We start from the raw sequence: 27085 nt of genomic DNA, 5'->3' as shown, positions 1-27085 counted from the left end.
GCTCTTTACAGTGTGTCCTTTCATCAAAATGTCCTATAAAAACACACGCTAAATCACCCTCCACTGGGCTCTGAACCTCCCCACTTAGAATCAGGATGGAAGCGGGCCAGTTAAGAGCTAATGTGGGGAGCCCTCTGGAAAAGAGGGAATGTTGCAAGAGAAGTGACAGCAAAGAAATACTTCCTGAAAGAACTAATGAATTTATTACAGGGAGACTACGAACAGGTTATTACAGTCACTCAGCTCTGAACCCTCAGCTTCCCACTTCACTTGTACTGCAAATAGAGTCAGTGGCTGCTTCAGCTGACTTCCCTTAGCTGCTAGTTTCCTGTCTGTTCAGAGCTCCTGCTGGCCCCAGGTCAACCACAATCTCCAAGCGCTTTACTGCTCCTAGCAATCTCTAGTGCTCTGCACTCAGATACAGTGGTGATGAGTGGCAATACAAACGCTTTGGGAAGATTTTTACCCATGGAAGAGAAAAGTTCCCCAGATATTTGCTGTCTGGTCATCTGGGGGACACACACTCCCTCCTTCCCTCCCCGTCAACATTGTCTTTTTTTCCCTGTCCTCTTACTATAACGTGCATTACTGTCAGACAAGAACAATAAACAAAATCCTACTTCGATCTCAGTTTAAGAGTTTGCTAAACATACTGCTACGAACCTAACTCCATATGTGTGACTACTAGTGCAGAGAACATGATCTCATTGTGCGAGAGGCCTTGGCTAACAACCCGCCTGTTTTCTGTTGAGAGACAATTTCATCCCTGGAGTAACTCCATTAAATGGATGAATTTGTCCCTTAACTACCTCATCACGCCATTATATTCCAGACCGACTCTTTTTCTTAAACATAATGGCTCCTTTAAGTACCTGCTACTTTGACCACAGCACTGATGCCAAAAATTGCTATAAATGTAGAAGGCCAAGCAAGTTATTCTTAAAGCAGAATTATTAAACTCTCCTCTTGCTTAATCCTTTATAAACATTTGGAGAAGAAAAATATGCTTTACTCCAGTATCGGACCTACTTTTCTGGTGAAAAATCTGTAAAATATTCCATTTCCAGATGCAAAGTATTACTGCGGTTTTATGATAGGACTTAGGAAAATAAGAGCAAAGATGTGTTTCATTTAATAGGATGTGTGGATGTTTTCTGAAATAGAGAATTTGGAGACAGAGGAGCACCACCTTCCCTCTGACCCTGACATATAAAAGAGTCATCTTCCATTCAGTCTGCCTGCCTAGGGTGTTTTGAAATGCAAGCCTTGTTCCAGGGGAGGCAGCATCTGGGATTTATCAATACTGCAGCACTTTATGTCCATAAATAGTTTCAGTTGTGTACCCAGCTACTGCTTTTGATAGCAACCTTGTGCAGCCACTCACAGACAGAATCTTGCTGAGTGGCTCTATTCATCCCAGCCTTGTTCCAAAGCCCATTGCTGCAGACTGCCTTGATGTTATCAATATTTGACCAAGACAGAGTAAGGGGTACGGAAAACGACATCTCTGATTTGTGACCCACAGTTCTGTGTTGAGCACAGTTCTGTTACCTCTTTACTAGAAGATTACTTCTGCTGAGCAACCTATTTTGGTTGGTGTCCTGATATACTAGTAAACATATCCCAAACTATTAGGTCCTGGAAGTCTGGCATCTTCCTGCCTACCCAGAGTTCTGTCCCTCCTGGAACACTCCGGGTTGCATGCAGGAATCATTCCACTGCAGTAAAAGAGAGTTGCAGAAGCCTAATCTGACTGACAATGGAATCTATGGCATGTTTGCTGGGCTACCACTCAGAATTCAAGGAGAAGTTGGCTGCAGGGACCAACTTCTCCCCCTTCCCCCCAAGAAACTAGAATAAAACTATGTTTAAAAGAAATTTGCATAAACATCTCCAGGCTTGTCTACACAAACAGTGCACAGCAATCTGGGATGCACAGCTACCTCACACTAGCCTGCTGCATGTTAACTGGACATGTGGACCCTGCTTCCAGCACTAACAGTTCCCTAGTAGGGCACTTTGACCCCGCTTTGAGATGGAAGTAGATCAAAGTGTACTAGGGAACTGTTTAGTGCGCGGCATCAAGCTCTAGTTACTGTGCGGCAGGCAGGCTAGTGCAAGGTAGATTTACACCCCAGGTTCCCCACAAAGAAACTGTATTGGAATCCAAAGATTAACGGGTGGAATCCTGGCTCTACTGAAATCAAAAGCAAAACTCCCATTGACTTCAGTAGGACCAGGATTTCATCCCATGTCTCTGAAATAAATGGAGATTTATTCTTCCATCATTAATGCCACAATCCATGTCACCAATGATGAGCTGCCAAAATCTTAACAATCGGTTCCCTCTTCCCCCCACGAGGGGATCGTGGCCAACCCCCGTCCCCCGGGACTCCTGCCCTGCCTCCTGGGACTCCTGCCCCATCCAACCCCCCGTGTTCCTTGAGGCCCCCCCCCCGGGACCCGTGCTGATCCACCCCTGTCCTCTGACTGCCCCCAGAACCGGGCAGGAGGGTCTTGTGGGCCACTGTAGTGCGTGCCCACCCCACCCAGCCCCTAAGAGCTAGAGGGACCTGCCGGGGGGTGAGGTGGGGAGTCCCGGCGGTGCTTACCTGTGGCGGCTCCTGGGAAGCATCCAGCAGGTCCCTCTGGCTCCTAGAGGTGGGGTAGCATAGCTGGGGGGGGAGCAGAAGAGTTGAACGCTCTAGCTTAATTTTTTCTTAAATGATTGAAATATTTAATATGATGTTTAATTTTAATTTTTTTATTCTGCCTCCCACCCCCACCCCCCAAGTAAATGGATGTGGGGTGGGTCATTACTTTTTTTGTATGTGTATTTTTCAGTTCAGGCCTGGAGCTCTTGCCTGATGTTCAGTATGCCTTTGGGCTGCCATTCCACCCACAGTATGAAGAACACTTTACTCTGGAAGAAAAGAGCCTTTCCTTAAAAATAATGCAGTATATAGGCAACTTCATAAAATCTGGGTAAGTGAGTGACTTTAAAGTATTATCTACTATCTTGTGGGGTGGGGGTATATATTAAAAAGCAAATTTAGGGTCGAATTCTGCCCTTATTCAAAGAGTCTCCAGTCACAGGAGTAGGATCTATATAGATGTGTAAGACTTTGGCCAGTAGTGTTAGAAGGCTGTGGCCAAACCTGGATGCCTAAAATAGTCAGTCACCTACATAAAAATAGCCTAACTTTTAGCTGTGCTGAGCACGCACAAATTCCATTGAAATAAATAGGAGCAACTGGTGACTAAATCCAGTTTTAGGAGTTTAACTTTAGGCAGCTACGTCTGACTATAGCACCATAGGGTTAGAAGGGACCACAAGGGTCATTTTGGCCTGGAGTCCTTTTTCAGAAGCACAGGAAGTAGCTGTGCAAGCTTTGTCACACTGCCCTGTGAATATTTCTCTGCACTAGTCAGGTTGGCCCATTTCTGGGAGTGAGAAATATTAGTGAGATGCTTGTGTGGGGTCTCCACTTGGAAACTGCAACTTCCTGTGCCCCTTTTGAGAGTTTCAGAGGATTGTCTTGAATCTGAAGCCTGCTGAGGTGGCCAGTGAACATGCTAGCCGTGATGGTGTTTGTGTGATGAATGGCTTGTCTAGTACAAATTGATCAGAGATCACCAGATGATCATGCCTAACATTTTTGCTAACCAGGCTTGAATTTGACTCAGTGTCCCAGAGGTGAAAAGCTCCAGTCCATTGAGCCAGCCAATCCCCATTATACACTGTCCAGATTATAAACTGGTGATGTTTATGCCATTGTTTTCTAATAATCTTTTCTATTTCTTCATTCAGGAATCCAAACTATCCTCATAACTTCTCAAGAAAATTAACTGGAGCTGTGTCCCTATGGCCCGTGTTCCTGTCACACGCTAATGGTGATAACTATAAGGAATTCACTGTTTCCTTGCCAAATCATAAAGGACTGAAAAGAGCAGAATGTTCCTTCTGGTCTGATTATATCAAAACTCTCGAAGTTTCTACAAGTAAGTAGATAATATTCTGTCACTTAATAGGGCTTGGAGCTTCTGTTTAAAGTCCTGTCCTTGCTATGGCCCTATCTACACCATAATTCCCTTTGTGCTAGCATATAGTTTTCACAGATGGCCTCTGCTAACGTGGTTGTGCTGATAGATGTGGTAATGGGATAATTTCTTTCTTTAAACTGATTTTTAAAACTTTTCTTGAGACTGCGGAATAGGGACTAAAGTTGAAACCATGTCAACAACAACTGCATTAAGCACGTTGTCCCCCGTCTCCTGTCATGTATTCCCACAGTATTCTTGTCAGCAAGTTAAGGAAGTATGGGCTGGATGAATGCACCATAAGGTGGGTAGAAAGTTGGCTAGATTGTCAGGCTCAACGGGTAGTGATCAAAGGCTCCATGTCTAGTTGGCAGCCGGTGTCAAGTGGAGTGCCCCAGGGGTCGGACCTGGGGCCGGTTTTGTTCAATATCTTCATAAATGATCTGGAGGATGGTGTGGATTGCACTGTCAGCAAATTTGCGGATGATACTAAACTGGGAGGAGTGGTAGATACGCTGGAGGGCAGGGATAGGATACAGAGGGACCTAGACAAATTGGAGGATTGGGCCAAAAGAAATCTGATGAGGTTCAATAAGGATAAGTGCAGGGTCCTGCACTTAGGACGGAAGAACCCAATGCACAGCTACAGACTAGGGACCGAATGGCTAGGCAGCAGTTCTGCGGAAAAGGACCTAGGGGTGACAGTGGACGAGAAGCTGGATATGAGCCAGCAGTGTGCCCTTGTTGCCAAGAAGGCCAGTGGCATTTTGGGATGTATAAGTAGGGGCATAGCGAGCAGATCGAGGGACGTGATCGTCCCCCTCTATTCGACATTGGTGAGGCCTCATCTGGAGTACTGTGTCCAGTTTTGGGCCCCACACTACAAGAAGGATGTGGATAAATTGGAGAGAGTCCAGCGAAGGGCAACAAAAATGATTAGGGGTCTGGAACACATGAGTTATGAGGAGAGGCTGAGGGAACTGGGATTGTTTAGTCTGCAGAAGAGAAGAATGAGGGGGGATTTGATAGCTGCTTTCAACTACCTGAGAGGTAGTTCCAGAGAGGATGGTTCTAGACTATTCTCAGTGGTGGAAGAGGACAGGACAAGGAGTAATGGTCTCAAGTTGCAGTAGGGGAGGTTCAGGTTGGATATTAGGAAAAACTTTTTCACTAGGAGGGTGGTGAAACACTGGAATGCGTTACCTAGGGAGGTGGTGGAATCTCCTTCCTTAGAAGTTTTTAAGGTCAGGCTTGACAAAGCCCTGGCTGGGATGATTTAATTGGGTATGGGTCCTGCTTTTGAGCAGGGGGTTGGACTAGATGACCTCCTGAGGTCCCTTCCAACCCTGATATTCTATGATTCTATGTGGTCTACAATAAAGGTTTATTATAATAGTTACAAGAAAAAAATTTCTTGTCCACATTGATCAGGGAAAACATAGCCCTCTGTGCAACCATTGCTGGGTGCGTTGTGAAAGTGAAACGTGAAAGCTAGTGATGCCCAGGTATGGAATATCCCCATCTTTTAACTAATGGGAGATGTTCAGATACTACAGTGATGAGGGTCATATATGTGGGTGGATGCATAGGTAGGTGGGGGAAGGTAGGAGTGTGGGATAACCTCTCTGTAGTTAAGGTTGTAACCAGGCTTCCATTCTAAATCCAATTTTGGCTGCCTAACTCCTTCCAAAATCTTCAAATCAGAGTCCTTTCTCCTTCAAATTTCACTTGTGTGATCTAGAGGGAGAGAACACTGGTTTTTGGCCAAACTGGAGGTGAATTGGCCAAGTCATTGGCCATTGGCGACCATAAACCAAAAAATAGGGTGTAGTTAGCTTGTAGAACACTTTTCATGCTGCTTTGCTACTTTTACAGCTCCCCCAAAATGGTGTATCCTAGAAATATCAAATTAGCAGTAATCAGTGTTTCTTCAGCAATATCTAGAGCTTGATCCTGCAAGACACTACGTGCTCCTGTCAGGTGTTCCCATCTCCCATTGAAGTCAGTGCTCAGCACCTTCTAGAATCAAGCCTCCAGCATATAGAATCAGTTGAAGCTTTGTAGTTGCATGTATTTAAAGTTATTCATGACTGGATTAGAAATGGCTGAACATACACACCGCTGAGCTGCTCTCTGTAATTTTACTTCCATGAAATAAATCTGAAATAATATAAAGAGTTCTCCACCTTGAAATAGGTGTTTCATTATGTGACCCAGACCATAGCACTGGGCAATGAAACTACTGTTTGTAGTTAGCATATATTTGGAATAAATGTCTTATTATCTTTACTTGAAGATAATTTTTTGACACTCCTTCTATAAATAGTGCAAAGGATTATTTCATTACTAGCATTGCCATTGGCAGCGTATTGAGAAAAGTCTGGGTCTGTTTCATTATAAATGACTTGTAACCAAAGCTGTATGAATGCTTCCAAGTTTGGTTTGAAACTGGTTTGCAAACTGTGTATGTAGGGAACAGTTCAAATGGGGTCAGGCAGATCACAGAATTTGAATTTCAACCAATGGAGTTTTCAGGGTTGAATTTCATAGTGAGCCCACACATATATTTTGTGTTTGGGTTCGTGATTGCTCCCATGGGTTTGCCTGGGGTTCACCAAAACCAAAATTGAGACGTGTAATGGAAAGTGCTAGATGGCTTTTTCCAGTGTCCATGTTACCGACTTGAAATTAACCGCGAACAAAAGCCATGGAATGTTTGTGGGTATCCAGAGATAGTTGCAAGGGCTTCAAATTCCATCTGCATGACAGGGTCCATTCCATTGAATAACACTATGATCCTTCTCTCCCTCCTGCACAACAGGTAGATTTTGGGGCTCTAAGACTACAGTGAATGGAAGCTAGAAAAACTAGTACTGGGTATTTATTACAATTCAGGAAATTGCAGGTCCAATCATGCAGTCGCCCCGTATGAAATTCAAGCGTGGACTTTCCTCCTCTCCCTCCCCCCCCCCCAAAAAAAAAAAAAAAGGAAAACTGCGACAGAAGCTTACTTAGTATAGGACATGAATGAAACATGGTCTCAAGTTGCAGTGGGGGAGGTTTAGGTTGGATATTAGGAAAAACTTTTTCACTAGGAGGGTGGTGAAACACTGGAATGCATTGCCTAGGGAGGTGGTGGAATCTCCTTCCTTAGAAGTTTTTAAGGTCAGGCTTGACAAAGCCCTGGCTGGGATGATTTAATTGGGGATGGGTCCTGCTTTTGAGCAGGGGGTTGGACTAGATGACCTCCTGAGGTCCCTTCCAACCCTGATATTCTATGATTCTACTGTATCTAAAAGGTATAATGGGAAGACTATAGATGCCCCAGAATGTTTTGAGATGTGTGAGATTCTGGAAGGTAAGGGAAATGAATTTACAGTTTGGTAGGCCAGGCTCAAAGGAGCTTTAGGAGGAACTTGTTTTTTCACCGGGATGATTAGTGTGTAGAATCAATTGGTTTAAACATCAATAGCAGGAAGCAAAAACAACTTTTTATAATCTTCTTGTGGCAACCTCCACTTCCGACGCAGGAGGGTCAAGACTGCACCACGGAATTACTGCAAATGAAGGTTTACGTTCCAGTGACAGGTTTCAGAGTAACAGCCGTGTTAGTCTGTCTTTGCAAAAAGAAAAGGAGGACTTGTGGCACCTTAGAGACTAACCAATTTATTTGAGCATGAGCTTTCGTGAGCTACAGCTCACATCCGATGAAGTGAGCTGTAGCTCACGAAAGCTCATGCTCAAATAAATTGGTTAGTCTCTAAGGTGCCACAAGTCCTCCTTTTCTTGTTCCAGTGACAGTTACTTAAAGCATGTTAACACTTTGATAATTAATTTTATCATTAAAGAATCTGTAATTTCTGCAATGCAGTCTGTGTGTGGGCTGCTAAATGCAAATTAGCTGACTGAGAGGTTTACATCTGTATAAAAATGTTATTAAAATGTCGTCGACGAAGCATATTGCTCTTAGCCCGCTGTGTTTAAATGCTGCCTCGATGAAAAAATATTCCATTTATTTTAATCCTATTTATATTGTGGTTTCAGGCAGAACAGCTATTGGCGCGCAATCCATGGAAAGCAGTCCCAGTGAAGAACCAGGTGCAGCGCTTAATTCTGAAGACCCACAGAGCCAGTCAGTGGAAGACAAGGCAGCTTACAGCAAATAGAATGTCACACTACATTTTAGATTGGTTAATCATGTCATTGTACATCTGTGTAACAGTATCACAGCACACAGGCACAGTTGCTTCCATTTCTGCAATATCTTTCCGAGCATGAAAGCGTAAGTTAGATACAGCAATGTTCAGTGTAAATGTATGTGCGTTATTAAGTGACACACAGCAAAGTAGTCTGTCAGCAATAATGTTAGGCCAAAAGAAACTGTATTTTATGATGTAAGTGTGCAATAAAACTGCAAAAAAAAAAAAAACCCAAACCCTAAAAGTCAGAATTTGTTACTTGCAACCCTAAAAAAGTCACTTAGTCAATGAAAGGAAACCTAATGGAGGATGCAATGCTGGTAGCAGTGCCGTGTACAAGGTCAGCATTTATACTGAAGCACCAAGAAGTCTCTGCAAAATAGACAAACCGACCGGGTATCTGTGTCCCTTTGGGGTCACCAAGGGGTACAGGGTGAATTGCTACCACCTCTTACAGTGCGAAGGAGCCTTATCAATGCTCACCGGGGGAAACTCGCCCAAAGCCACTGGCTGCTGGCAACATGAGCAGCTCACTCTGGTCTCAGCCAGCCCTGCCCTTTCCCTCTACAGGCCAGCAATTTGCACACCCCAACCCTTAGGCTGCCTAAGTAATTCCTTGGGGCAGAGCAGAAGTAACCTGTTGCTAAATCTATGGAGAGAGTTAGCTCCCAGAGTTACGCTCTGGCCGCAGGTTACAAGTCCCAACCTGTCTGTACATCCCACTTTGTATGCTCAAGTGACTGGTCCCTTGACTTCATAGTGCATACACATTTCCTGCCTCCATGGAAGCCATGCCTCCCAGTTCACGAGGTTCACCTCAGTTCACACAGCACTTTGTTGTTCCTTTAGAAAAAACACATAGAAATTTATCTCTTGTTAAGATCAGAAGGGACCATCATAATCATCTAGTCTGACCTGCTGCACATTGCAGGTCACAGAACCTCACCCACCCACTCCTGTAATAGACCCCTAATTGCTGGTTGAGTTACTGAAGTCCTCAGATCATGATTTAAAGACTTCAAGTCAGAGAATCCACCATTTACTCTAATTTAAACCTGTAAGTGACACCGTGCCTCATGCTGCAGAGGAAGGTGAAAAATCCCCAGGGTCTCACCAATCTGACCTGGGGCAAAATTCCTTCCTGACCCCAAATATGGCAGTCAGTTGGACCCTGAGCATGTGGGCAAGACCCACCAGCCAGACACCTGGGACAGAATTCTCTGTAGTAACTCAGAGCCCTCCTCTTCTAGTGTCCCATCACTGGCCATTGGGGATATTTGTTGCTAGCAGTCACAGATGGGCCACATGCCATTGACAAAGATTCAAAAATAGAAGCAAGTAGAAGGATTGGAAACATATGCTTATAGATGTAAGAAATATCAAACACAGTCTAGAGCTTACACATATGAACAAATCTCTTTCCTGTCTGATAAGGTATTTCTCGCCCAGTGGTCAGTCCATACATCACTTGTCCAGCAGAGAGAGCTGAGATCCACTTTCTTTGAGACATTCCCGCTGGAAGAGTGTTGCCACCATAATGGGTGCTGTCTTGTGCCCTTACTCCTATTATACAGTTCAAGCCTTTTTGTCTCTCTTCATAACCTGGGTGTTGTGTTAACTTCAGTTCACCCCTGTGGTCGCCCTATCTAAGATCTTTGTCTTGGGCTCTTTTGTGCTTTGTAAAGGTCCAAGCCTGTCCTTTGTCTAGGCTGTCAACCCTCAGCTAGGCCGGGTCGAAAGATGTCAGTTGTTCTAACTCTGGCCTGCGCTAGCTCTGAGAACCACCATGCCCTTGGAGATCAGTTTCACTTCCGGGAGCTTTGGAACACCATGTTCTACATGTTACTTAACTTGTAAAAGGATTTCTGTACATACATCTGACAGTAACCATAGCAACCAGTGAGTTCTCAGCTTTAGGCAAAGACCACACAGGGTTCCCTTCAGTGAAATCCCGTGAAGATGGTGATCACAGGAGAAACACGCCTGTCTGGGCATGGCTAGGCAAATCCCTGAGCATAGACTCGTAACTTGGTACTGCCCATCTGTTGCCACCACGGGATGCTTGGGCCACAGTATCACATCTGATTTTGTTTTCTTTTTTCTTACTCATCCCATTACAAGCCGCCAGTAGGAATGTGATCCTGATGTGGCACATTGTAGAGAAGCAGGAAACTTGCAAACAGCAAGTTTATACAAAAAAATGGAGGTCCAAGAATAATGAAGTGATATAAGCACTGCCAGGGTGTGTTGTGTGTGGGAATCGAGAGGTATGCGCAGAGATTCATAGATTCTAAGGGCAGAAGACACAATTGTGACAATTTAGTCTCACCCACTGTATAACACAGGCTGTAGACCTTCCCCCAAAGAATTCCTCAAGCAGATCATTTCCTAAAAGATCCAATTGTGATTTTAAAAATTTTCAATGATGGAAAATCCACCATGACCCACAGTAAGATGTTTCAAAAGCTAATTACTCTCACTGTTAAAAAATGTGTGCCTTATTGCTAGTCTGAATTTGAATAACTTCAACTTCCAGTTATTCGATCACATTACCTCTTTCTCTGCAAGATTGAAGAGCCCATTATTAAATATTTGATCCCCATGTAGATATCTATAGAATATGTGAATATGTATCTACTGTGGCGGTGCAAGGCCAGCTGGCTATAGAAAAGTAGTGGGAGATAGATATATTAGCTCCAGGCTAAACAAATCCCTGGTACCAGGTTAAGTGAAATGGAAGCTGCTCCAGGTCAATTAAGACACGTGGGGCCAATTAAGAACTTTCCAGAAGGCAGGGAGAATGCTAGGTTGATTGGGACACCTGAAGCCAATCAAGGGCTGGCTGAAACTAGTTAAAAGCCTCCCAGTCAGTCAGTCAGGTGGGTGTGCATGTCAGGAGCTGTGGGAGGAAGTTGCGCCGTTGGAGAGGCTGAGTAGTACACACCATATCAGGCACAAGGAAGGAGGCCCTGAGGTAAGGGTGAAGTGGAGCTTGAGGAAGTGAGGGCTGCTGTGGGGAAAGTAGCCCAGGGAATTGTACATGTCATCCTGCTGGTAATAGCTCATCCAAAGTGACCATTCTCCCTACAATGTGCATAATTAAGGTGGGCCATTTCCAGCACAAATCCAGGTTTTCTCACATCCCCCCCACCCCCATACACACACAAACTCACTCTCCTGCTGGTAATAGCTCATCCAAACTGACCACTCTCCAAGTTTAAATCTGGAGAACACTTCAATCTGTCTGGTCACGCAATCACAGACATGAAGGTCGCTATCTTAAAACAAAAAAACTTCAAATCCAGACTCCAGCGAGAAACTGCTGAATTGGAATTCATTTGCAAATTGGATACTATTAATTTAGGCTTAAATAGAGACTGGGAGTGGCTAAGTCATTATGCAAGGTAGCTTATTTCCTCTTGTTTTTTTCTCCCCCCACCCCCAGATGTTCTGGTTTAACTTGGATTTAAACTTGGAGAGTGGTCAGTTTGGATGAGCTATTACCAGCAGGAGAGTGAGTTTGTGTGTGTATGGGGGTGGGGGGGATGTGAGAAAACCTGGATTTGTGCTGGAAATGGCCCACCTTAATTATGCACATTGTAGGGAGAATGGTCACTTTGGATGAGCTATTACCAGCAGGATAGTGAGTTTGTGTGTGTGGTTTTTGGGAGGGGAGTGAGGGGGTGAGAGAACCTGGATTTGTGCAGGAAATGGCCCAACTTTATTATCATGCACATTGTGTAAAGAGTTGTCACTTTGGATGGGCTATCACCAGCAGGAGAGTGAATTTGTGTGGGGGGGTGGAGGGTGAGAAAACCTGGATTTGTGCTGGAAATGGCCCACCTGATGATCACTTTAGATAAGCTATTACCAGCAGGACAGTGGGGTGGGAGGAGGTATTTTTTCATATTCTCTGTGTATAAATAAAGTCTGCTGCAGTTTCCATGGCATGCATCCGATGAAGTGAGCTGTAGCTCACGAAAGCTCATGCTCAAATAAATTGGTTAGTCTCTAAGGTGCCACAAGTACTCCTTTTCTTTTTGCGAATACAGACTAACACGGCTGTTATTCTGAAACCTGTCTTATTGAAAATTGGGTAAAATCCTGGCCTTATTGAAGTCAATGGCAAAACTCCCATTGATTCCAAAAAGGCCCAAGTTTCACCAGTGGCGTTGAAATGCATTAATAATAAAATTATCCATGAGGTTTTGTTTGCTGGCTGGGACTTTAGCCAGTGAATGAGCAATTAGAGCCATCTGCATGGATCTAGGTTTCCAAAGATTTTACTGAGGACAGCAATTCGCTATATAGCATTCCTGGATTCGAGATTAACATCCTGCTCAATAAGCAATCAAAACAATAACAGAAGAATCAAAAGATGTATTGCCTAATGATAAAAGAAAAAGATACAGAGCGAGGGAAATGAGGTTATCATTTCTCTGTCTTATTTTATAGTGTGTGGCTAAATCATGTCAGAATGAAAAAAGATTAGAAAATTTATCAAATTAAGATCTGGGGTTTCATATTTTTGACTCAGCCAAGCATGCTCTGTTAACAGTGATTATGGAGACATCAATAGTGACTCGATGGTTCTGATTATATTTAATTTTTCACATAAAGTGTGATCTTGGAAATGTATCACGTAAAGATTTAATTGTTCAAAACTGTCCACATAATCTCAAGTAATTCCATATTATAGTTGGTGTGAGTGGAAAGATCTGATCCATATTTATATTATCTACTCGTCAGCAGTGTGGGGTTCATCCAGAGCTAAGCTTCAGTAGTTCATTATAACAAGAGGTGAGTTTAAATGAAAGCAGGTCCTTCCAGCTCCCTCACTAGATTTCCATTACTGTGACCTTCTTTGTTTTTGCATGACAAGACTCTAAATATCAAAGATTTAAAGAACTCTTATTGCGAGTGACAGTCTTGTTATTGGACAATAGCAGCCAACAAAATTTCTATTCTATTCTTTTTCCACTAAACAAATACGCAGTGACTTGTCTGAAACTTATTCAGCCTAAGTTTCACTTTGTATGGTGATTCTCCAACTTCTCATTCCAGAGATATGAGACACCTTCTCCCAGGCCAACTCTCAGCCCAGCCACCCGCTGTCTGGTTCTTAAAATGTTTAAATTCTGCAGACCACTGGGGAGATGCCTGTGGAGCAATGGTGACCTAGGGACTGTTGTTTGAGAACTTCTGCTGAATGCAGATCATGTAGTGCCACCTCCAGACTCAAATCATCACTTTGGAGAATAATGGCTCTTGGGAATGAAACAAAACACATTTGACAGCTAAGCCAACATTCCATAACTCCTGCTAAATGAAGAAGGATTCAAAAATGAGAAGGATAATGCATGGACATCACAGTAGTGAGAAAAATGCTTAATATGCAAATCTATAAAATCTCATATATATTCTAAATGCAAGCCAGTAATGTTCTTTATCTATTGTATATGTTGGCTTATTTCATAGTCTCATTTTGGAACGAAGAATTCTCCTAAACTTAAGTAACCTCAATTTCTTTTTAAAACCCAAATCAACTAATAAAACATCTCAAAATACATACCCAATAAATTCCAGAAAGAAAAATGTCATACAACGCTCATCCTAGTTCTGCTCATGTGCACTTTGTAACACAGTAAACCCACTGTATTCAGCACCACAACATCATAAATACAGCTACAGTGTACAAAAGTTGACTATTCTTTATAAAACTTCACAATCACACCCAGCAACAGAACCACTAATCAGCTTCATTTATAGCTAGTTACCAGATAACAACCTGAAGAAGAGCTTTGTGTAGCTCAGAAGCTTGGCCCGTCCACCAATAGAAGTTGGTCCAATAAAATATATTAGCTGACCTACCTTGCCTCAGACAACAAACATGACAGGATCCATAATGAATTTGTTTTGTGAATAAGTAAATCATCTCCCCCCACTATTTGCTGAACACTAGCATGAGCCAAAATCCTGGATCCAACTCCCCTCTGCTCTTTGGGGGAAGTTTTGATTTAGATGCAAATGCCACAGCTTGAGCTCCAACCCTCCCAATCAGTCTTATCTACCCTGCGTGTTTGATCCATACACACGATCTGATTTCTAGGCCATGCCTCCTGATGTAACAGGCTCGACCTTCTATTTGGTAGAAAGACCATTTGTATGTATCAGATTTTGTAAAGCTTCTCGACATCATTAGTGGCTGAGTGCCCAAAAAATACTCTACATGCACTGGATTAAATGAATCAGTCCTATCACACTCCAAACTTCTTTTGGTCCCCACACTCCCCTTCTATGTCTGCTTCTCCTTTCCATGTCCCACTACTATGCCACCCACCTGTGCCCCTTCATACCACCCGCCATGTCCCCAGTCCTTTCCATCCTCCATGCCTTTCTTTTGCCCTCTGGTCCCTTCCCAGACAGTGGAGAGTGCCGTTTCATACCAGTTCACCAAATACACCACCCACTGCATTTCCCTCCCAGCCCTCTACCCCACCTCTCCATGTCCCCTTTTCCATTCCCGCCTGGACTTTTGACCCCAAACACCGTTGAAGTCAGGATGAGCATTACCATTGACTGATATGGCAGCAGAATTGGTTCTATGGTTTCCAGTCTTTAAGAGTATGTCTACTTGGCAAAAAAAAAAAAACCCAAACCCCCACAGTAGCACATCTCAGCGTGCACGTCTCCAGAATCAGGCTTGTGCTACGGCAGTGTAGACATTCCAACTCAGGCTGGAGCTTGGGCTCTGAAACCCTGCTCCATCCCGAGCCAGAATGTCCACACAGCTATTTTTAGTGCCATAGTGTGAGCCAAGTCTGTAGACTCTCTGCCGTGGGGGGTGGGGGATGGATGGTTTTGCTATATAAATGTACCCATGGATAGTACAGTGTAGCTCATTACTGTAGTGGTAGGCCTGATTTTGCCCCCCCTACATAGGAGGAACAGTAATTAACTCCACAGTAGCCCTAGTGAGATCAGTAGCAGAGTGTGCAGCATAAGATATTGCTTCCCTGAGTAGTACAGATCATCAGATTTCAATTTGAAATTGATCAGAGACTAAAACACCCCACAGACATAACATGACCAGAAAAGAAAAAACATCTACAACTTATCAAAAGTGAAACCTGCCTTGAAACTTACCCCCCAACTATGAGAAATTTCATCTGAAGAGCATATTTGACAGACAAGTTATCCAGGCTTTGGGTACATGAGGCTGGGTTGTACCTGCATTTTATGTTTTTGACTGTTAGGGCGTGGCGCATCCTGTGATACATTTGTATGGAAGATGCTAGGCAACGGTAAAGCATATTGGGAAAGATTCCATTATGGAAAGCCAGCGAAGGTGCTGATTTCTTTCCCTGGGCCAAATGGCAGCTGTAATGGCTTTCATTGTAGCTGCTCTCCAGCAATTGTGCTGTATTAAAGACATAGCCTCGGTATCCTTTGTAACTTGCACAGCAGAGACTTATGCAGTAGTAACTGTGGAGGTATGTGCCACTGCTCTCTCACCAGCCCTGCTCCTCCCCACAGGCAACATCACCACAGAGAACCTGCAAAGCCATAGATCTCCTTCCTGGTTCTGATCTGTTCTTTTGAGCAGAGAGCATGTCAGAGCAGGGATCCTAAAAAAGATTTACGATTCGGGCAGAGAGAGAAGCCAGTTTTTAAAAGAGTTAGAGATTAACCAACAACTTTAACTTTTTTTTTTCCCACGGCACTGATTTCATCCAAACCCCAGATGATCTGACTCCCTGAACATGCACGTTTGGTTCCTCTTTAGCGACACCCAGTCATGCTGATGTGAGCGCCACCTCCCTGTTTTCTAGCTGCCTCAGTCCAGGCTTTCAGGGAATTTCTGGGAAAAGACCTTTCTACCCTAGCAGTGCAAGAACTCAGCAAACCTCAGATGAGATCCGATGTGCTGCTACGGAGAGTTAAAGATGGTTTAAGTTTTTCATCAGAGTCCCTGCCAAATGGCTTACTCAGAAGTTTAGCAGCCTAGCCGTATGGTTGGGTGTGGAAAATACCACGCTCCACAGCACAGGTTGACTCATTATGAAAGCTGGTATGTGTTATTGTTTTAAGCATATCCCCCCTCTCTTATGGATGCTGTATCTCATGCATTCTCTCACGCTAAGAGATGGTATCTTTTAGGAACTGTTCCAGCTGTTTCATAGGCCATCACTCAGCACTCTCTAGTAAAGGACAAAACAACAAAGTCATGACCCTGTGTCCTCTAGGTTAGTGGCTCTAATCCAGCGAAGTTTAGATGTACCTAAAAGCTATGGGAGTGATTAAGGAATTTGTACATTCAATCCATGTAAAATTAAGAGAGACCTGGGCCTCCTAATCCCCTGGTGGCTTTAAAAATCTCACCCTACAGCTGTGCAGTGGCCTATGTAAAGTGAATTGGAGGGTGTCACTCCAGTTCTTCCTTGGCAAGTGGTGACACTGAAAAACACCATTGCAGCAGGCATTAATAAATTTCAGATCTGGCATTTTCAATTCAAGACCATCTCTACCTCATAGCTCAGGTGAGTTAAGTACACTGGGGCAGTTCCCCATGTTAGATCTCCACATATAATTTACAGTCCATTTCAGCACCTCCAGGATTCCTTAGCAGCAGCTTGTGGTGTTGACCAGCTTTGCTTGAGTACAGAGATTGCAGGAGAGCACCTTACACAGTCACCTTACCCCATGGGAAGTTGAATTCTACCACATCTACCACTGGCTAAGGGAGGGAACATGTAGGAAGTGGTGGAGCAAGAACTCCAGAATGGGGGGAAGGGGGGACAATCAGCTCCTTCCTTGCTCTTTAAAGGACTACTGAGTGCCTGAGATAAGAAGAGGGTCCTGACACCTTTTTTTCCCCCATAGGTGGGTGGCTGAGTCCTTGTATAAACTGTATCGCACCTTTGGGATGAAAGGTCTTCCAGAACGGTAAGAGGCTGTTATGATGCAGCACTCACAGGGCTATGCAAATTCTCTGATTGAGATCATCTGTGCAGCTTTATAACCCCGTTTTTGCTGCAGCAGCAAGCGTAGGAAGTGCTTCACTTTCTCAATAAGCCCAGTATCGAATACATCTCCTATGTCAAATCAGAAGTGCACGTTGGGGAGAAACTACACCAGAAATAATCTCAGAAGACTGAATGCTCTGAAGTTTTTAAAACCCTTAACTCTTTCATCACCTGCTAAACTCTGCCCTCAAATGTACATGCACACCCCTGTGCCTGCAGAGGCAGGATTTCCTCATTCAGGGCATACTATGGTGATGCAAAACTAATAGTGGCATGGCCTGTTTTCCCCAAATCTCCTCAATACCACTTTGCACTCAGTTGTTGCAAGTAAAAGTGAATAAATGAGGGACCAAGTGTAATGACCGAGTCCTGGGCAGTCAGACCTAGTGATCAGAGTGCGAGTCAGTCCGAGTCGGGTACCAGAGAGTCAGAGGCCAAGACAGGCCAGATGTAGCCAATGATTTTAGTTTATTGTTCATTTATTGTGTGGTTATGATTAACCAACATATGTCATATATAATCATTGTATGTTAAATAGAGTTAAGGTCTAGGATTATAGAAGTATAAGATCCATCAGTATGTAGAGGGAATAATCATGTATTAGATACCTAAGTAAGTAACTGAAACACAAGGCCTGTAGACTGAGACCTGCAAGATTTTAGCTTAGCTATTTTAGGCCTTGGAGATAAGACATGCTGATATAAGTAAGTGACCAAAGAATAACCTCATGCCCTAAGATTATGGGAAAAAATGCACCAATGGGTGATATTGTGAAAAACTAACAGTAAGAGTAATCTTTGCTTACAAGATACCCGGTAATCACATTATTCTAACACATGCCCTAACCGCAGCGTGCATTGTGTGCAGAAATGCTAATGAGGTATAGTCAGAATTACATTATAAAAGAGGGTGCCTTGATTAGAAAATTGAGCTCCCTATGGGAAACTCCAGCAGGAACCACCCCTCTACTGATGATCAATCCATGAGAGAGACATCAGACCGTAACAATGTTGTTAAGGATGTGAGTATAACTATATTTGTAACTTGTGTATGGGTCTGTATAGAATTTCTATATGCTTGGATAATCATAACTTTGATTGTAACTTTAATAAAACTTGTAAAAGGGACATGTACTGGTGAATGTCTGTGTGGTCATTACCCTGGGCCTTTATGTGTTCATAGAGACTCTAAATCTCTACAGCAAGTAGCAGAGGTGACTTTCACTCTGTTAAGCTTGAAACTGTATCGACCAGAGCTGAACCCACAGTGGCGTAATACCACATTACAAAATTCACGTTAAATAAAATAAAAGGCTACACAGGAGTCCGGGCAGCAGTAGGCAGGCAGTGTCCAATTACCAGGAGGTCAGAGTCCAAGATAAGCCAGAGAGTAAATCAGGAGGGTCAGAAGCCGAAGTCTGGGAATCTCTCACTCACAGGGTCTGAAGCAAGCAAGACAGGCAGGCAGTCCCTGTCATGGCTTCCTGGCTTAAGTATTGGTGTCAGCCAACCAGTGGGCTGTGAGGAGCTGCCATTCAGGTCCTGCTGGGTGGTATTTCCTGCTGGGCCCAGCCTCACAGGGTGCTCTCATGAAAGCTTAGCCTTAAGCGCCTTGGGAGATGTCAGTGGTCTAGAACCCACATGGTCTTTCTAGCCCTGCTGGTTCTTACACAAAGCCTTTGAAAACTCATCATCTGTTTTTCCATCAATAGATTAGCTTTGGAGCTTTATCATAGCATGGTATCGATTGTATTTGTGAACTAGGAATTATGACTATGCTGATGCGTCATCAGCACCCTCTCTCCCACAGCAGGCATCCCTTTGAGAAGGTCTTTTTCACGAAAACCTCCCCTTGGAATCCAGTTCCCTGTTTAAACCTCATTTTTCCCTTTATAAATATTTTAGTAAGATTAAAAATAGAGCTCACAGGCTATATTTAGCTCTCAATGGGGCTCTGTATTACATAGACTAGGACTCACTGGTCTAAATTCTCTCCCTTACATCTCCTGGAAGTCCATAGAACTGCACCGGTCTCCATGGAAGGCTATATTTAGAACCTGACTCTCTCTGACATCGGTCAGTTTTGCCATGGATTTCAGCAGGGGTTGGAGCAGGCAAATTTAATCTATTATAGTACCTAGTTCTTTTTAATTTACCAGCTTTTCCTTCATGTTATATTTGGCTTTGTAGGAGTTTTTGCTCCCCAGAGTATGACAAAATGTTTTTTGGCAGACAGAGTGCCTGAAGTTCCCTTTTTGCAAGAGCAGCACGGCCCAAATTGTCAGCTACCCAGAACTTACCCAGGGGTCTCTGCTGCAGTAGGCAACCTGACACACCTCCCTCACCACTCTCAGTTACACCCCAGGAGCTGCCAAGTTCTAAGCAGCACCTTGGCTGAGATCTCTCAGGTGTGTGGGAGCTTTTCCTGACTTGGCCTGGCTCTCCTATCTAATAGTAATGAATGCTAATACATGGTGCATACATAACACCTTCCATCTAGAGGGTCTCAAGGCCAAGATGAGAGCAGAAACTCAAAGCTTCCTGACAATCAGGCCCCTTTAAGGGTTTTTAAGAGGGGCCCCCAAAATCATTAATTATTTTTTTAAAAATCATGGCTTTATGATGCTTTTTCCTGCCTGTGAGGTATAGTTTTTACTATCCCCATTTTACAGATAGACAAGTATAACCCATTGGTCAGTGTGTGTTTCATGTTCCCTATTGTGCCCAATCTAGAGAAGACAAGGGTCTTTTACCGATCCTTTCCCACCCTGCTCCACCCCCAGTGAGTGTCTGGTTCTTAGTGTAACAACCTACGACCGCAGTCGTCGGCAGGCAGGATTGAACCTGAGACTTCTGGAGTTTAATGTATGCGCTTCTACTGCAGGAGCTAAAAGCCACATGCTTCTTAGCTAAGGCTGTAGAGCAGACTCATTAATCTCTAAGTGGTCTCAGGGCCACTAGAGGGGACAGAACACCACACCCAGGAGGTGTGTGTGTTACCTTAGCTCAAGCTGCAGCAACTTAGAGCTGGTCTACACTGGGAATTTACTTCAGCATAGCACATCTCTTGGGGGCATGAAAAAGCCACACCCCTGAGAGCTGTAGCTATGCCAACCTAATCCCTGGTCTAGACAGAGTTTAGGCTGTCAGAAGACTTCATCTGTTGACCTGTACCACCTCTCAGGGAGGTGGATTAACTACACTGATGGGAGAACCCCTCCCATCGCTGTAGTGAGTGTCTACACTGAAGAGCTACAACAGCCCAGCTGCAGCTGGTTTGCTGTTGCATTTAAGTGTAGACATGCCTTTATTCTTATAGCTTTGGAGGTCACCAGTTCAATCCTGGTGTTGGCCAAGATGGAGGCAGCCATACAAGCTTTCCCTCCCTCAGCTCCATCTGTGTTTTCCCCCAACATTCTCTCTCTCTCCCCCTTCCACCTGGTCCATGACCTGCTCTTTTCCTCACCACATTGGGTCACATCTAGTATTTCATTGGTGACAGAGGCAGGCTTTAGGATAGTGGCTGTCCATGCATTACATAATGCAGAGGGGAAAGGCGGGGCCTTAATTATGTGTGTTTGTTTCAGTGTTACAAAGGGTAGGTGGGTCTTGAAAATCACCAAAAAAGTGTTACATAATTTATTGACAACCCCAGATAGCAACTTACCTATTTAAGTAATCAGAAGCAATAACTAGTAACCACAGCACTGATGCTGTGTTCTCTGTCTCAGGCCAAGTGTACCCTAGAAAAGGTTTGCTAGGGCGCTATAACTACAAACCCTGCTAATGTAGATGCAGTTTATACCAGCAAAAAAGTGCTTTTGCCAGTATAGTTTATGCCAGTTCCCTGAGACTAAGCCCTGGGGAAAAGCCCTTTTATGCCAGTCTAACTCTGTCCACTAGGGCTTTTACCAGGCTAAAACACTCACCCGCAGCCCACATTGCTATGCCAGCCAAAGTTTCTACTGTAGACCTGGCCTCAGTCCCCGCAGTGGGTTCCTGTCTATGTGGGTCAACAGGAAGTGCAGCACTGCAGCCAACCCTGCTGGATGGCTGTCCCGTCTGCTTTAGCTTTCCTGCTGAAGAGTAACCCCTTATAGCACAAAATCTTCCCCATGCCATCCTCTTCCGCTCCTCCCTCGCAATCCTTCCTAGCCCCAACTTGCCCTCACTCGGATCTGGTTTTCCTCCTGCTCCCCAGGTCATGTCTCTCCCCCAGTGTTATTCCCCTTCCCTCCCCTCCCCTCCCGCAAATACATGTGCTACCCTCCTCCCCCAGCTGCTGCTGCTCCAGGTTGGGTGGCAGGCACAAGGCAGCTAGGGACCGCCTGCACGACTCCACTTGCCCTCTACCTGTGCTGCCCCACGAGGCACAAAGGGGACAACTGACCCAGCCAGAGGTGCAGTAAATGGGGGAGGAGGTGGTAGCTCGACTGCCTGTCAGCTGGTTTGGGGACCGGTTTCACGTGCAGCAGGCCCTGCTTGTGAGCGATGCTTCAGCTGGGGCGTGTGATAGAGCGATAGCAGAGGCAAACATGCGCCCGCCGCTTCAGACCACTGACACTTGTCAGGGATGCGGCGACCAGACGGTGCAGCCTATTTAGTGGAGCTGGCGTTTAGTGACACTCCGGGGCCAAGACTGAATGGCCACAGCTGTCCCGTCAGGATTCTGCTACAAAATCTTTGGCAACAATTTGCAATTTTACTCTGGGCTTCTGCTGTGGGGAGCGACTGAGTTTTGCGGCTGTTTCATTTGTCATGAAAGTTCACCCACATGTTATGATGACTTTGAATACACAAGAACATGGCGGGTGGGGGAGAAACCCCTGAAGCGCTGCTGAAAGGTGCTGACCCAACAGCGAGGGGGAAAGTGAATTTGGTGCTAGTAAAAAAGTGAATTTAGAGCTGGTAAAAGGTGCTTGCCTCTCAGCCCTGGAGAGTGACATCCTGTATTTCAGGGTGGAAAATGAAACCTGTCTGTGCTACCATAAACACTGCACAATGTGGATTTTTATCTTTGTAAAACTGCCCGAGAGGCTAAAGGGCTGTTGCTCCACTGATCTTTTTCCCACAATAACCACAGAAAATATGTTTGTGAGAGAAAACAGTGCTGAGCTATGAACCCTTTGTCGCAGCTGATATTGGACAGAAAAGCCTGTTTGAGCCTAATACATGGGAGACACTGTTTGCGAATAGAAAAGGAGTACTTGTGGTACCTTAGAGACTAACCAATTTATTTGAGTATAAGCTTTCGTGAGCTACAGCTCACTTGCTCAGGAAAGCTCATGCTCAAATAAATTGGTTAGTCTCTAAGGTGCCACAAGTCCTCCTTTTCTTTTTGCAAATACAGACTAACACGGCTGTTACTCTGAAACCTGTTTGTGAATAGTTCATCCCAGTGAAATTATGACTACTGTAATCCAGCCAGCTCAGGAAAGCTTCTTGTAATTGGCCAAGCGAGTGTCTTATGCTGGGATCAGCTTGAATTCATGCAGCTTATTATTTTTTGCAAGATGTCAAAGTAAATAGCTAGTCTGAAGGAACTTGGGCCTGCTCCCATCACAATCAATGGCGATTCTCCCTTTGATATCAGCTGGGAGCAAGATTGGGTCCTTGAGCAGGAAGGCGGAGAATAAGTGTGGGACCGGGAGGGAGGGAGAAGCAAAAGGAGCTAAGAGAGAGACACGGTGGGCTACCGAGAAAGAGCATAAAAGTCAATGCGAGAGGGCATCTCGGCAAAGCCCTGCTTTGGCTTACGTACCTCCTGCACTCACTGAATCTGGGGAGGGTTGTGTGTGCAGGTCTGAGGGCTCTCAGGGGAGCGAGTGAGCCAAGCGGCAGAGAGGAGGGCGCTGAGATCGGTAGCAGCAGCGAGTCAGGCACAGACCCTAGCTTGCAGAAGAGAGAGGGACATGTGTCATCGCTTCTTGAAACCAGCGGCATTATTAACCCGGCTTTTTCCGGATTGCCTGCCAAATGAGTGGTGACAAAGAGTTGTGCGAGGTGTATGTATCTGTACAGTATACTCCCCTTTAAAGAAAACCCTTTTAGCTGCACCTTCATCCTTCTCCTCCCAGTCCTGGCCGGGCGTGTCTGCTCTATTAGCCGAAACGCCATATTATCCGAATCCCTTCTTTGTCCCCGTGCAGGAACCACGTGAGGCGCTGCGGCATGGAGGGAGAGGAGGAAGGGCTTCGGATAATATGGCGTTTCGGATAATAGAGTGGAGACACCTGGTCAGGACTGGGAGAAGGACGAGCCCGCTGCTGAATGGCACCTGCGGCAGTGCAGGGAACCCTCTGCAGCCCCTTGTCATGGGACTGTGTGAGCAAGGCCAGGACAGCGGGCTGCCGAAGGCTCCCTGCACTGCTGTAGGGCCGGTGACGTCCAGTCACTGCAGCGCAGGGTATGGGGGGGCAGGGGGCAGGGAGGCTGCGGTCCTAGTGGCACAGAGAAGAGATCCCCCCACCCAGGACTGTGAGGAGGAGGAGGAGGAGGACAAGCCCATGGCTGCGGGAGAGACCACTTGCTGCTGAATGGCTCCTGCCCTCTCAATTATCTGAACTCCTGATTATCTGAATAAAATTGGTGTCCCCCTGCTATTCGGATAATTGGGAGTATACTGAACACCCCCCCCCCGCCGCCCCAGCCTTCCAATAGTTAACCTGAGCCATCAATCCAGACTGATTATGCCCCTGGCAGTGAGAAATCCCCTAGAGCAGCCTCCAAAACTGCATGTCATGCAGTCAAGCCCTATGACGTGATGGAATTGAATGATGGTTTTGAACCGAAGCTGTTACGATCGCGGGGAGAGATATAAATGATTAGCTGCTATTTGCAGTGTCTCTTCAAATGCTACACTTGGCTTGAATGGCTGTTTCCTGCCATTTGCTAGGATAATTTAACCCAGAGTCCAAGACACAGCACTTCTGGAAAATCATAGCCAGGAATAAAGTCGTTATTCTTTGTAATAAGAAAGCAATTTTAAACATATATTTATAGCTATCTCAAACCATAGAAACATAGGGCTGGAAAGGACCGTGAGGGGTCGTCTAGTCCAGCCCCCTGTGCTGAGAAAGGACCAAGCATACCTAGACCATCCTTGACAGGTGTTTGTGTATCCTGTTCTTAAAAACCTCCGATGATGGAGATGCCACAACTTCCATTGGAAGCCTATTCCAGTGCTTAATTATCTTTATATCCTTACACGCCCAGAGACACCAACCCCCTCCCCCACCACCCCCTTATTCTTATCCTGGGAAGAGCTGTGATACTGTAAAACGTTATTTTAATTTTTTTTACCCTTTTCTTTATAGGGGAGTGACTAATGGGACACTGTGCCCTTTTTTGCATTGCTTTCGGAAGTGTGGCATGCTTTTTTCAAATAACATTTTGTAGCCTTTACACAGTGTAACACGCAGCTTCATCTAGATGTGCCCCACTGCCCTCTATTGGAGGGAATCAGAACTGTTCAAGAATATGACAGCATGTCACCCTATAGTGGCTAGTATTTCTTTAGATATGATTTAAACAGTAGTGGTTTAGTAGTAGGTAGGAACCATGATTTCTACGGCAGCTATGCGGGAAATTCATGCCTGCAGACGGCAAACCCAATTACTGTGTAAATCACTTGTAACCACAAAAGCTAGGGCTAAAACTTTTACCTTTTGGATCCCAAAACCACAGGTTTCCACTGTGCTAGCTAATGGAGCGCTCCTGTAGTTGTTACCAGTAGTATTAGGTCTCTTATCCATTCCACTAGAGACCAACATTCCACTTTCTCAGGTATGCAAAGCCTGCATGTTACAGCAGGAATCTATAGTTTGAGGGCAGAACTTTCCTGAATACTGTCACCACAGAGGATATGGAGGTCTTGGTGACCAGTGTGAAGAACAGACCATGACTATGCCCCCCCCCACCACCATTTTTACTCCTACCCGTTGATTTCATGTCTCTGACTGACTCCTCCAAAAGGCCGTGATTCTCAGGGCCCCGCTGCGAATAGTTTGCACTATTCACCAGTAGCTGGTGAATCAGATCCTTAAAGGAAGAGCTGGGAATAAAGTTTTCTTTTTGTTGTTTCTTTGCATACGGAATCCAGACGTTCAAATATCTGCAAACTCTCAAGCCGCAGCACTCTAGTCCTTGAAGATTAATGCTATGTCTATCAGTGAAGAAAAATGAAGTGTTGGTTTAAATGAATGGTTCATGAAAGACAGAGAAATAAGAGGAAGAAGGAGAGGAAGAGATAGTCTCTTGGCAGCATGCAGAATTTTTATGATGGAGGTGCTAGTTGCAACTGGTTGAATCAGAAGATTTCTGTTTAACATAACCTTTAAGCTTTTATTTTGTAAAAATCTCATTGTAATGGCAAAACACAGACTTCAAACTCTGAGCACTCTTTGAATTTTTCATGGTGAAAAGTAAATTGACACATATATGAGAGAAAGAGAGAGAGAGATCAATCTAGGGAACAGAATATAAGGTCCCAGTCTCTCTCACAGGGCAATTTTCATTCCACAGAGATCACTCCTCCCTTAGGGGCTTTTTCCTTAGGACTCAAGCTTTATCCACCTTTCAAGACCAAGGGTCTGCTTGACTATCCTGTAGTAGGGACAGCTTAATTCGTATCAATCAGTCCTGAATGTGTGACTTAAGCAAGTAGTTAATGGAGGTAAAATAAAAAATAAAAAGTGTAAGGGGCTCACTCAACGTGGCCTTGACAGGAGTTCCTTGTGCAGGGCATTCATCGGCATACTGTTTCACAGACATGACATGACGCAGTGTTTCCAGCTGTTTGAGTAGCTCCTCTGTCCTCTCCGTCCACCTGGAGATGCACTTTGCCACGAACATGCCAGACGCCCTCTGTTCTAATCTGCACACACCAGGATTCCTGGCTTGAGGCATTTGGCTGAGCTGCAGCTGCAGCCGTTAAGCCTTCTTGGAAACACAGAATTTCACAACTCCAAGCCATATGATCGCTTTTTCTCTTTACGATGAGAAAACATGAGCTGCTGGTCTGCGACACTGGAAATTCCGCTGAACTCATGGCAATATGGTCCTTTCATTCTTGGATACAGCAAGTACAGATACTAGAGACTATGTGCACCTTGACTGCTTCGCGTGTGGCACACACCGGATGGAGCGGATTTATTGTGGCTATAGCTGGCACCCGCCTGGATACAAATGTTTAGACCTTGACCTAGGATAAATTCATATTTTTGCACAAAGGTGTTTTGTTTTTGAATGTTGTTCGTTTCAATGTGACTAGCGTAACCTGGAATCTGGGAGCCGCGCCTTCTCTTTCCTCCAAATGTTACACTGCCAAGTTCAGTGGACCACATCTTAGGACAGTGATCTTCTCATAGACACTACCCCTCCCGTTCTTCACACCTTCCCTACGTCAGTTACAGGGCTTCACTATGTGACACAAGTAATAGGACATGGTCTTCATTCTGTGCCACTGTTAAATACATTTAATGTAAAGAAACAAATAAACGTGCTGAGCTAGCAAATGCCCCATTTTCCCATACTATCAGTGTTTTGTCTTCAGGCACAGATCGGTCACCTACAATGCTGGAGTCCTTAAGGTCCTGTAGGGCCTATCAAATCACAGACACCCCAATGGATTCGCTGGCAAAATGTCTTGGGTGAATTTTGAAGGCTGCAAGGACTTCAAGTTAAATTAGTACCTTTGAAAACTCCAGGGAACTCTTAAGTAGTTAGAATCTCACTAATCAGCAATGTATAATTCCACATAAAGTGGTGTGACAGAGTGCAGAGAGACAGTTGCTGACCCAGCATTCTCATCAATTAAGGA

General features: G+C 44.7%; 1 protein-coding gene across 1 annotated transcript in view; it reads left to right on the top strand.

Annotated features, from left to right (window-relative positions):
- TG (thyroglobulin) overlaps window positions 1-8436 on the top strand; it is a 197897-nt gene extending 189461 nt beyond the window's left edge. Inside the window, exons 43-45 of the mRNA XM_084619139.1 lie at window positions 2845-2985; window positions 3812-4002; window positions 8086-8436. Coding sequence (XP_084475265.1) covers window positions 2845-2985; window positions 3812-4002; window positions 8086-8207 — 454 coding nt within the window. The 3' untranslated portion in view covers window positions 8208-8436. The remainder of the gene's footprint in view (window positions 1-2844; window positions 2986-3811; window positions 4003-8085) is intronic.
- Window positions 8437-27085: the final 18649 nt, after the last annotated feature.

The sequence above is a fragment of the Lepidochelys olivacea genome, assembly GCF_965140295.1.
Source record: "Lepidochelys olivacea isolate rLepOli2 genome assembly, chromosome: 2".
In the NCBI taxonomy this organism is placed as follows: Eukaryota; Metazoa; Chordata; order Testudines; family Cheloniidae; genus Lepidochelys; species Lepidochelys olivacea.
Note: the sequence above shows the minus strand (reverse complement) of the source record. Positions and strands in the feature narration are given on the sequence as shown.